The 13,252-nt window shown below is 41.1% G+C and overlaps 1 protein-coding gene across 1 annotated transcript in view; it reads left to right on the top strand.

Moving 5' to 3' along the window:
* The window catches only part of ALK (ALK receptor tyrosine kinase), a gene marked incomplete at its 5' end in the record, with an annotated part of 729,367 nt that overhangs the window by 532,465 nt on the left and 183,650 nt on the right, over window positions 1-13,252 (top strand). The window contains one exon of the mRNA XM_082642950.1: window positions 10,065-10,192. Within this exon, the coding sequence (XP_082499076.1) occupies window positions 10,065-10,192 (128 nt within the window). The remainder of the gene's footprint in view (window positions 1-10,064; window positions 10,193-13,252) is intronic.

The following is a 13,252-nucleotide window of genomic DNA, read 5'->3' as shown; positions in this document are numbered from 1 at the left end:
TGCCCCACCTACTCAAGCCCAGGAAGCCTGCTGGGATCCCAGGTCAGGTCCCCTGCCCTCTGAGATGAGGGTTGGGGGGCACACATGGGCCCCTTCTGTTCCTTGAGCCTAAGCTCCACCCCCCACAGCTCCCAGGGCCTTTTCCAGCCCTGTGGGTCCTGAGCATTGGCCCCACCCACTGCCCAAACCTCACCCTTGCTTAGGCCCCACTCTCCACAGCCAAGGCATTCCCCCTCACTTTTTTTTTTCCCCTCCTCCTCTTTTTTACTATTGTGGTACTAATGTACCTTCTGGCTGTTGATTCATCTATATTTTTATTTTTACATTCTTTCTAACATATCTGTAATTTTCCTAGTCTAATTTTATTTTTTACTTTGTTATTGTTCTTTTTTTTTTTTTTTGCCACCCCATGTGGCTTGTGGGATCTTGGTTCACGAGCCCAGGGTCAGGCAGAAGCTCCTGTGGTGGAAGCTCCGAGTCTGAACCACTGGACTAACAGAGAGTCTCAGACCCGAGGGAATATTCATTAGAGTGAGGTCTCACAGAGGTCCTCATCTCAGCACCAAGACCCAGCTCTCTCTACCCAATAGCCTACAAACTCCAGCGTTGGAAGCCTTAGGCCAAACAACCAGTAAAACAGGAACAAAATCCCACTCATTTAAAAAAAAAAAAGAAAGAAAGAAATGAGGTGGCAAAAAACTATGTCACAGATGAAGGAGCAAGGTAAAAACCTACAAGACCAAATAAATGAAGAGGAAATAGGCAATCTACCTGAAAAAGAATTCAGAGTAATGATAGTAAACATGATCCAGAATCTCAGAAATAGAATGGAAGCACAGATTGAGAAAATACAAGAAATGTTTAACAAAGATCTAGAAGAACTAAAGAACAAACAAACAGAGATGAACAGCACAATAACTGAAATGAAAAATACACTAGAAGGAATCAACAGCAGAATAACTGAGGCAGAAGAACGAATAAGTGAGCTGTAAGACAAAATGGTGGAAATAACTGCCGAGGAGCAGAATAAAGAAAAAAGAATGAAAAGAATTGAAGACAATCTCAGAGACCTCTGGGACAACACTAAATGCACCAACATTCAAATTATAAGGATCCCAGAAGAAGAAGAAAAAAAGAAAGAGTCTGAGAAAATATTTGAAGAGTTTATAGTCAAAAAATTCCCTAACATGGGAAAGGAAATAGTCACCGAAGTCCAGGAAACACAGAGAGTCCCATACAGGATCAAACGTAGGAAAAACACACCAAGACACATTAATCAAACTAACAAAAATTAAATTCAAAGAAAAAATATTAAAAGCAGCAAGGGAAAAACAAAAAGTAACATACAAAGGAATCCCTATAAGGTTATCAGCTGATTTTTCAGCAGAAAGGCTGCAGGCCAGAAGGGAGTGGCAGGATATACTTAAAGTGATGAAAGAGAAAAACCAACCAAGATTACTCTACCCAGCAAGGACCTCATTCAGATTTGGTGGAGAAGTCAAAAGCTTTTCAAACAAGCAAAAGCTAAGAGAATTCAGCACCACCAAATCAGCTTTACAACAAATGCTAAAGAAACTTCTCAGGGCAGGAAATACAAGAAAAGAAAAACACCCACAAAAACAAACCCAAAACAATTAAGGAAATGGTAATAGGAACATACATATCGATAATAACCTTGAATGTAAATGGATGAAATGCCACAACCAAAAGACAGACTGGCTGAATGGATACAAGAGAATGGACTTGAGGATATGGGGAGGGGGAAGGGTAAGCTGTGACAAAGCGAGAGAGTGGCATGGACATATATACACTACCAAAAGTAAAATAGATAGCTAGTGGGAAGCAGCCACATAGCACAGGGAGATCAGCTCAGTGCTTTGTGACCACCTAGAGGGGTGGGATAGGGAGGGTGGGAGGGAGGGAGACGCAAGAGGGAAGAGATATGGGAACCTATGTATATGTATAACTGATTCACTTTGTTATAAAGCAGAAACTAACACACTGTTGTAAAGCAATTATACTCCAATAAAGATGTAAAAAAAAAAAAAAACAAGACCCATATATATGCTGTCTACAAGAGACCCACTTCAGACTAGGGACACATACAGACTGAAAGTGAAGGGATGGAAAAAGATATTCCATACAAATGGAAATCAAAAGAAAGCGGAAGTAGCAATAGTCATATCAGATAAAATAGACTAAAATAAAGACTGTTACAAGAGATAAGGAGGGACACTACATAATGGTCAAAGGCTCATCCAAGAAGAAGATATAACAATTATAAATGTTTACGCACCCAACATGGAGCACCTCGATACATAAAGCAAATGCTGACAACCATGAAAGGAGAAATCGACAGTAACACAATAATAGTAGGGGACTTTAACATCCCACTTACACCAATGGACAGATCATCTAAACAGAAAATAAGTGAGGAAGCACAAGCTTTAAATGACACAATAGACCAGATAGATCTAACTGATATTTATAGAACATTCCACCCAAAAGTGGCAGAACACACTTTCTTCTCAAGTGCACATGGAACATTCTCCAGGATAGATCACATCTTGGATCATGAATCAAGCCTCAGAAAATTTAAGTAAATTGAAATCGTATCAAGCATATTTTCTGACCACAAAGCTATGAGATTGGAAATCAATTACGGGAAAAAAACTGTAAAAACACAAATACATGGAGGCTAAACAGTGCGCTACTAAATAACCAAGAGATCACTGAAGAAATCAAAGAAATAATTAAAAAATACCTAGAAACAAATGACAATGAAAACACAATGACCCAAAACCTATGGGATGCAGCAAAAGCAGTTCTAAGAGGGAAATTTATAGCGATTCAATCTCACCTCAGGAAACAAGAAAAATCTCAAATAAACAATCTAACCCTACATTTAAAACACCTAGAGAGGGGTTCCCTGGCGGCACAGTGGTTGAGAGTCCGCCTGCCAATGCAGGGGACACAGGTTCGTACCCCAATCCAGGAAGATCCCACATGCCGCAGAGTGGCTAGGCCCATGAGCCATGGCCGCTGAGCCTGCACATCCAGAGCCTGTGCTCCGCAACAGGAGAGGCCACAACAGTGAGAGGCATGCACACCACGATGAAGAGTGGCCGCCGCTCGCCACAACTAGAGAAAGCCCTCGCACAGAAACGAAGACCCAACACACCCCAAAATAAATAAATAAATAAATTTATTTATTTATTTAAAAAACTACAGTGAGGTATCACCTCACGCTGTTCAGAATGGCCATTATCAAAAAAGCTAGAAACAGTAAATGCTGGAAAGGGTGTGGTGAAAAGAGAACCCCCCTACAGTGTTGGTGGGAATGTAAATTGATACAACCACTATGGAAAATAGTATGGAGGTTCCTTAAAAAACTAAAAATAGAACTACCATATGACCCAGAAATCCCACTACTGGTCATATACCCTGAGAAAACCATAATTCATCAAGAGACATGTTACCACAATGTGCATTGCAGCACTATTTACAACAGCCAGGACATGGAACCAACCTAAATGTCCATCGACAGATGAATGTATAAAGAAGATGTGGCACATATATACAATGGAATATTACTCAGCCATAAAAAGAAATGAAATTGAGTTATTTGTAGTGAGGTGGATGGACCTACAGTCTGTCATACGGAGTGAAGTAAGTCAGAAAGAGGAAAGCAAATACTGTATGTTAACATATGTATATCGAATCTTAAAAAAAAAATGGTACTCATGAACTTAGTTGCAGGGCAGGAATAAAGGCGTAGACATAGAGAATGGACTTGATGACATGGGGTGGGAGAGCGAAGCTGAGGTGAAGTGAGAGTAGCATCAACATATATACACTACCGAATGTAAAACAGTTGGCTGGTGGGAAGCAGCAGCGTAGCATAGGGAGATTGGCTAGGTGCTTTGCAATGACCAGAGGGGTGGGTTAGGGAGGATGGGAGGGAGATATGGGGACATGTGTATGCATATGACTGATTCGCTTTGTTGTGCAACAGAAACTAACATGGTATTTTGAAGCAATTATACTCCAATAAAGATCTATTTAAAAAATATTCATATTGCTGGGTTCAAGGCTGACCTGTGTTGTAGAGAATGATCACGCATGAGGTGGGACCTCTCCTAGTTGAGCACTCAGGTCCCCTCCATGTCTCAATTACTATAACTCTCTGATTCCTTATTTGGGTTCTAAGTCCTTGGACAGGAGCTAGTTTGATGGTTTCCCATGGCCCTGCCCCTTTAAAGATGGAGCCTGCGGGCAAATGGGGAGTCAAGAGCTATACAATGAATCAATCCCAAAACTTCCTTCAACCCCCGCAAACTCCCCAGTCCCTAGGTTCCTCCTAACAGGGAAGGCATCATTATCACTTGAATGGATGACAGCGAACAATAATGAATTGACTTGAACTTTCAGATTAACTCAACTCCACTGCCATAAAATTTTGGCCCAGAACGTCAGAATCTTGTCTGATTTAACAGAAATCTGTTCATGCATTTGTTCTCTTGTTCAACAAATATTTGTCGAGTGTCTACAACGTATCAGGCACTGGAGACACAATGATGAATGATCCATCACCCTGGCTTTAAGCAGGTGGAGTTGGGGGGGTGGCGCGGGGAGTCGGGGAGCATGGCAAGACACAGAGGACCTCCTTCCTATAAAAGTGAAAAACATTGACTCCCACCAGACAGGACCACCCTGTTTTCTGAATACACAGTCTGTATGGGCTCTGCTCATGTGCTCATACCAGCCCCTCTTCCTGCATTGCCCTTTTCCCAAACACCTGCCCCTTCCTCATAACCCGTCCTCAAGTTACACCTCTCCTGATCACTGGATGTGAGACATCATTTTGCCCTCTATGATTCAATAGTATGTAGTGCTTATTCCACTCACTCAGCTCCTCTATACTGCCATTCACTCTAAAATTCGGTACATACTTTTACTCTTTCTCACTAGTCTGTAAGCTCCTCAAGGAGCTTACTCAATACACAGCTAAATCCTAAACTCTAAGGATCCCCAGAGCATTTAATACGTTATCTAGTGTGCAATGATGCACCAGTAAATACCTGAGAAATGGAATTCAATTCAACAAATTCAAACCAAGATCTAGACACAAGGCATCTTTTCACATGCTACAGAAAGATGCAAAGATAAATAAGAGGATTTTACTCCAAAGTGAGATGGGGGCCTTTAGAGAGTTCTGGGCAGAAGGTTGATCTGCTGTCATAGTCCAATGCTAATATATTTTGTTGTAGGAGTGTTTCAACATAATTTCTTTTAGCTAAAAATTTTTCCTGATTTAAACAAAAGGTGGCTGCTATTCATAAATTGCTCTTGCCTTTCTTACCTTCTTTTACTTACATTCCTCTCCCACTTGAATCTTGTAAATGAATTGAGATGCAGATAATTTCATGGACCAGTGCCCTTCCAAGAAAAAAACTCTGGTCTTCTGTAAGAAGAGCTTCTGCTTATTGAGGCCCCAATAAGGGTATTCCTTTGTGTATATCCTTCTCACAAATCCACACAGCAATCCAGCAAGCTAATCATTATGACTTCCACCTTAAAAATAAGGAAACAGGAGATCAGAGAGATTACATCATTTGCCTAAGGTCACTTAGTAGACGGCGGAGCTGAGAACTGAATGTAGGCATCCTGATACTGTAGCAGCTAAAACCATCTCAGAAAGGCATTTCATTGACTGGCATGTGTGTTTGAGGGCTCACTTTTGTAAGCCAGCCCTATGTCAACATCATGCCTATTGGAATATCACATAGCAGGGAAGTAATACACATTCCTCTGTTTTGTCAACTGACATCCATGGCCCTCAAGTGCTGTCAAAAAGTGACCCAGGCCGCGGAGCCTGTGTGTCCGGAGCCTGTGCTCCGCAACGGGAGAGGCCACAGCAGTGAGAGGCCCGCGTACAGCTAAAAAAAAAAAAAAAGTGACCCTGCATTCTGGACTTACAATAACTTGGTGCCTTCGTCCTTTTGAGACACACTGCCAACCCTTCAATCTCATCGGCAGCTTGCCTCACATCAGAAGTGCCAGACAGTTTCCTTTAAACGTGTAGAGACTAACCTGGTATGGAGCAGTGGGAACCTTAGATTCTTTTTGTTTTCACGTCAGATCTTCTTATGATTTTTTGTTTTGTTTTGTGTGTGCATTTTCTGACAATGTATTTCACTGTCTGACCTGTCTATCCTCAAAACCCAGACTGGTGATTTCCTCTAGCAATGCTATGTCAACATATCCTTCTTTATCTCTGTGATTCTAGTGATATGAAATGTGACTGAATATACAGACTGATCCATCGGTCGCATTGTCTCCTGTTCTTGCAGTTGTGGAGAAATAATATATTTGATTTTAATCTTAGGTCTGTAGGTAACCAATGTGTGACCCTGAGCAGCTCTCACCATTTCTCTGAGGGGGTGGAACTGAGTCTCTTTGGAGAAATAAGTCTGTGGTTCTTTGCCTAATCATTCTTCTTCCACCTTCTATAGAATATTATTGGTCCACTGAAGCTTTCAGGGTTTTGGTAAAGTGTTTTGTCACTAGAATTCAGGCAATTTGCTAGAAAAGTATAGGCATAAGATCAGTATGACACCTTGGAGAACTTTTAATTCAACAGCTGCATTTTGCTAATAAAGAAACTATAACCCAAGGAGGTCCCATACTTACCTCACCCCATGCAAATCCGGGACCAGAATCTGGGACTCAGCTCCCAACTTGGTGGCCTTTGAATATATTACTTCCAACCTCCAGATCAGAAATGGACCTTGATATTCACAGACCAATCCTCCTGCCTTTTTCAGTGGACGCTGATTTATTCATTATGATGTAACCACTCAGCAAAAATGTGTAGTCAGTTTTTTTCTCAGCAAACTCACACAAAGTTGGAGCCGCTTTCTCTGGTTGAGAATACAATTTGATCAGAAACATCCCAACTTTCAGGCATTCAGAGTAAACTACCTTGTTCAAAGTCATCAGGCAAATGGTGGGCAGAGCCAGAACTGGAAGTGGAGAGCTCCAGAGAGACAACTGGAAGATAATGGATGGTGACAGGCCATCCATACTGTGCTTTTGGCTTCCCAAAGCCCAGATGGCCTCCCCTCACTGTCATATTGATTGACTGAAGCACCAATGCTGAGATGGCCACAAATCCCCAGCACATGGATACAGCTGCGCTTTTGTCTCTAGGAGGCTCTAGGTTAGAACATAACCTTCCCCTTTGCAAGCAGAAGTAGAGTTGCCACCAGCCAAAGAGGAAAACAGGACCCTAATGAGCAAGTTTCATGACCACTGGGATGTCAACAAAGAAAATGGAGGCAGAGAGAAAAGAGAGCTTGGGTTTTTTTTACAGGGCTTTGCTGTCTCTTACATAAATCTGAGCCTAGGTCTAAGCTTGCCCTTTTTCAGTCCCAACTTCCCTGGTTATAAAATCATGTTTGGCAACTACTCTGAAAGTTATTAAAGTTGCAGCAGGAAACTATGGGAGGCCAGAGAATTTCAGACAAAAGTTATTGCATCGGGAACTCAGAAACTAATCCCTAAAACAATTGACACATTTTTCCAGAGGGCTAGTGCCAATACAGAAATGGAAATTGTTGTCAAGGGCCACTGTGTACCTGGAATTAAAATCCATCATTCCTCAGAGCAGAGAGCTGCGATTTTGGAAGAATATGAATAGTCATGCCTTTTATCACCATATTTCCTCGAAAATAAGAGTCCTTTATTTTTCAAAAGAGCAAGAAAAATTCTGCTCTGTTTTTTTGCCTTAAGGACCCCTCATTTCCATTTTCTTTTCAAAATTCTTTTCTTTGACAGTCACACATTTAAACAGAAGGCCTCCTTTTCCTTATTCAATTGCACTGGTTTTATTTTGGATAGAAATCCTGTTGGGTACAGTCACAGAGAACAAACTACAACAGTAATAATCCCTTCTACAGCATCTATTGTGGGGAAACTTAATACACTTTTTTTTTAACATCTTTATTGGAGTATAATTGCTTTACAATGGTGTGTTAGTTTCTGCTGTATAACAAAGTGAATCAGCTATACATTTAATACACTTTTATTAAATGGCTGAGGCACTGGCTCCAGTGATCTGAATTAACTACAGAAGAGCACAGAAAGGGAACAGAAATGCCTTCTGCCTTCAGCAGAGTGCACTGCATGCCCAGCAACATGGCAGGGACCGGAGACAAAAGACTCCCATCCAGGAGCACCCACCTGAAAGACCATAGATTGCCTTAGGCGACGCCTTCATTACCAAAAGTTAGCAGATGGAAAAGATTTAATGGGATCTTGGGAACTCCCTTGCTGTCCAGTGGTTAGGACTCTGTGCTTTCACTGCCGAGGGCCCAGTTCAATCCCTGGTGGGGGAACTAAGATCCCGCAAGCTGTGCAGTGCGACCAAAAAAAAAGATTTGATGGGATCCAGTATTAACAAGCAAATAAGCAAATGGAGAAATGGGCCTTCTGATTTACTGTTGGAGGACTGACAATATCCTCAGAGTTTTAAATGTACGTACACTTTGACCCAGGTTCTAAGAATTTGTCCTAAGTTAGTATTTACATAAGCACACAGGGTTAGCCTCAGCATGAGAGGAAAAATCAGGAAAAATGCACAAATCATTAAAAATGCAATCATTGAACTGATCATGTAATTTATATTTATTGTCTTGTGACATACTATTGAGTGGCAAAGTGCAGTCACAGCAAGCTTATGTGTGTATGACCTTATCTGTGTAAAACTGTAGCTAAAAGGCTGTTCACAGAGGTGTTCACCATGGTAGTCTCTGGATGAGCTTCTGGGTGACTTTTACTTTCCTTGACCAACTTTTCTGGATTTTTAATATTTTTTATACTTGGGGTTTGGGAGGGTGCTTAAAATTTTTTCAGACAGAAAGCTAGTCTTTCCCTAAGTTCCTTAGTACTTGTACTGCCATACCTAAGCCCAACCTAGTGGTAAGACACTATGAAACATTGTGATGGGTCCATGGGTGTATCCAAATGTCAAAATTCATCAAATTGTACACTTTTGTACATGTGATTTATTTATTGTACATCAATTACACCTCAATAAAATTGTTTTTCTTTAAAAGGAAAGAAAATACAAAATAGTCCAGGTAATTTCCATTCTCCACACAAAATTGACAAAATAACTATATACATAAAAAAAAACCTGAATCAATTTTGGAAAGTAAATTTGATGTTCCAATCAGGGACAGGAGGCTACTCCAAGAGGTTAATAGCTTGAGTGAGGTGTAAAAATGTTCATTTAGCTTATTCTCCATTCTCCAGCGGTGTCAGTGTCCTTGATTATAGATAGATGCAGTGCTCAGTGTTTGACCAGCTTCCGTCTTCTTCTGTTTGAACCTTTTTTGCAGAGTCCACATCAATCTTAGGTAACTTTTGCCCCAAAACACTTGCTTCAGTGCACTTTAATTTTCCTTCAGTAAATAAATAGCACTTGCTAGCTTCCCTTAAGTAGCTATATAGCGAACCTGAGGGTTCTGAGACTTTGGAATCTGATAAAATTACAAAACCCAAGCATTCTTTCCAGAGATAATTATGAATACACTGATAAGTGCTTTGAAGACGATTCCTTCACTCTGCTGGCAGATTTTCTCAGGCATATATATTCTTTTCCTGTAAGACTAGCTACTGAAGTAGTCCAAAGGTCTGCAGTTGCCTAAAAAGTATGACAAAAGGAACACCAGTGGCTAGAGTGGGTTTAAGAATTGGGTCTCTGAGTTAGCTGGACAAGAAAGAAACAAATGTGTGTGTGTTGCCGTCAGAGTCACCATCCTCAGAGTTTTAAATGTACATACGCTTTGACCTAGGTTCTAAGAATTTGTCCTAAGGCAGTATTTACGTAAGCACACAGGGTTAGCCTCCCCACGATCAGAAAGAGGAAAAAGGGTTCTACCTCTTGGTGCAGCATGAAGAATGTGGGCCAGTGCAGTGGTAGGACCTCTCTGCAGATTAGGTCTGCTTCTCATCACTGTTTTTTTATGCTTTTCCCTTCTGCTTTCCAATGCAACCAGTTGGACTGTGCTGCAGGGAAGAATTGGGCGCCCAGAGAACCCGTTCCGAGTGGCCCTGGAATACATCTCGAGTGGAAACCGAAGCTTGTCTGCAGTGGACTTCTTTGCCCTGAAAAACTGCAGCAAAGGTATCTGAATCTGGCTTTCCCCTCCACTCCTTGGTAGCTTGTTGTCTTAAGTGGGTCAATAACCTGCCGCCATGATTAGCTGGGAATGTGCACACTTATATAGAAATGTCTACAGTGCTTTGGGTCTGATTCTGAGTATTGCTAAGTGCTCCATAGCTCAGCTGATCAATTTTCAAAGTTTGAGTATAGTATTATATCTGCTTAACTTAAAACTTTATCAAATAGAATATAGTCTTTGTTAGATAACACATTAGCTTAACTCCCCTGGCTGTCAAATGCTTTCAGCTATGGTTTTGTTTTGTTTTATGGAAATTTTCAAATGTTTACAAATGAATAGAATAGTGCAGTGAACCGCCATGTACCCTCAACCCAGTTTCAACAATTATCAACATTCTGCCATTTTTGTTTCACCTATATCACCACCCCGCTAACTTGATAATGATTAGTATTTTACTTTTTTTCCTGAGGTAAAATTTACAACTCTGTATTTTTAGTGATTTGATTTAAGCTGTCATTAAGGGACAATGTGGGAAATGGTTATATGTGAATTTTTTTGCTTATTTTGTAAAAATCATTAGGGCATGGTCCACTGTGTCATTGAATTTCTTTTGTAGGCATAAGCCCTACATTGTGAGTTTATTTCAAGATTTATTACCAAGAGAGGGCATCTCTCTTCTGAAGAATAATTTGTTGATTTTTTTTCTTTTTGCCTTTGTTGCCAGGAAACTCTGAACTAAATGCAGTACTTAATCACAATAATTATATCTGTGTAGTTTTTTGTTGAGCTTATTTCCCCCTTCCTCTACTGAGTTTTTGATCTTCTATTCTTAGTTTCAAGATTATATTTTATATGTATCTTTCATTAGACGTTGCCTCAAGTCTGATTGGTATGCAGGATAAGATAGACCATCAATACATATATGAGGTCGATATTTCCTTGATTCTTCAGAAGACCTAGGGTCATAATTATAAACATCCTTTATTATTTCCCACATGTAGAGGGTATACAAGATGGGCTTGAATTATACAAATCTTCAGGAAAAAAGTTGCTTTCATTGTCACTGTTCTCCTGCTGTGCCTGCCTCTTCCCAGTGGCTCACTGGGAAGGGAGCTCTCACCTGTGCCGTGGAACCTGTGGTCTGGAGCCCCAAGAATGAAGTGTTGACAGGAAGGAAGCCTGTGGCACTCCCAGACCTAACCTCTCCATTTAGACTGTTCATGAGCAACCATGAAGGCCCATAACACACAGCCATCTGTTACAGGTAGAGGCCCCGTTTTGAATCTGGAGCTGGTATACAAAACGGACTCCCTTAGGTAGGGAGCCCACTGACCACCCAGTTCCTTACGTTGCTGTAGTTCTTCATTCATTGCTGGCCTTACAAGAACTTTGAAAAAGCGTATTTGTTTCTTTTTTTCTTTAATCAAAACTGGTTTATGTGTGGGAAAAAGAGAAGTCACCATAACATGATAGATTGAACTTCAGTTCAAGTTGAAAAGTTGCTTAGCCTGTGATGTGAGGCACTGTACCAGAAACATGTGGTTTGAGAGAAAGCCAGGAGCTTGAACAAATGTTTCCACACTCACAAGCTTAGGGATTTGTGAACCTCTCTGGACATCACCAGTCCTCACAGATGTCAAGGGTCTGCCTACGTGCTGTCCAAAAGAGGCCATCTGTTGGAATGGAGCCGGTTAACAAGAATGTGTCAAGGAGAAGGCATTAGTTCCCACCACCCAGTACAAATAGTCCTGCAAAAATTCTTTGTACCTTTGAAGGATTTCAGCCAGTTGTGCACAATTTTCATCTCTTAGTACTTCCTTTCAGCTACAAAAGTTTCCCTCTGTAGCTTACGTTGCATTTGCAGTGACCTGTTGCACAGTTTAAAAGACGTGTTTCTTTTCTGCTTCTCTACCCTTATGAAGCCAAGAGAGATGACCTCTCTAACTTTCTCTAATGATCCAGAAAGTGTTTCTTCTGGCAGGACACTCTCTTAAGGAGGGAGAAAAGAAGTCTTCGTCTGATTCTCTAGGGGAAGTGGACTGGCCAGGAAACCTAGGGAGATTCTCATGGCCCAGCTACCTTCCTTCAGAGGCTCCAAGTCCAAGGACAGATGGTTTCCATAGGGAAGCAGGTGTCCTTTATGCTCCTTCTCAGGCTTAGAATCCTGTGACCACGAAGGGGTGTGAAGGGATCACTGTGGATCTGTGTAAGGCAGAGAAGAACAAAGTGATCCCAGTGTGTCCTGAGAACTTCTAACTCTTCCTCCTGTTATGGAACAAATTCAGGTGCATATCAGTTGTTGTGGACAAGTTGCAAACATAAGAAGCACCCTAAAGCTACCCTCATATATTTAAAGGGAAAGAGTTGTTTTGGAGGCATACTCAAGGCCTATTTGATGTAGACAAATGTCTGTGTTTTCTGAGGTCATTGCTTTAGTTAGGTCATGAAGAGGAGGAGCTAAGAGGAGAGAAGTAATATCTTTGAGGGGGTGATGCTGATGACATGCTAGCCAGGTTGTTAATAGGTTTGCAGGTTGTCTGCTCTACTTTCTGTATAACTCTACAACCCTTCCTTGTCCCACATGAAAAGAGGTGCCATTTTAATTAAACAGGAGAAAGGGGAAGTCGGACAATTTTCCTCGCATGGGAGATGATATCTATCTGTGGGTGTCATCAGGGCAGAGGTCGTGCCTGTTTCCTCTCTGAATCCTGACACCTATCACAGTATGTAACAGTTAATAGCCGCTCAGTTAATAAGCAATAAAAGCTCACATCTATGGAGCACTTACCATGTGCACAGGCAAAGTGCTGACCCCTTTACATGTGTTAGTTATCTCCTGCGAGCTTTACAATAATACTAAAAAATAGGTACTATTATCCTCATTTTACGTATGGGGAAACTGAAGTTCACAGAAGTTTCTAAAGTTGCCATAGTCATTCAGTTAGGGAAAAGTAGAGCGAAACTCAAGCCCAAGTCAATTGGATCACCAAGCCAGTATTTCTGTCCATGACATTCTGCTGCCTTAATGGAATGTGTAAAGGCTGGAGTTTTATGTATTACTG

The sequence above is a fragment of the Mesoplodon mirus genome, assembly GCF_964341445.2.
Source record: "Mesoplodon mirus genome assembly, chromosome: 14".
Taxonomy (NCBI): Eukaryota; Metazoa; Chordata; class Mammalia; order Artiodactyla; family Ziphiidae; genus Mesoplodon; species Mesoplodon mirus.
This window is presented reverse-complemented; position numbering and strand designations above follow the sequence as displayed.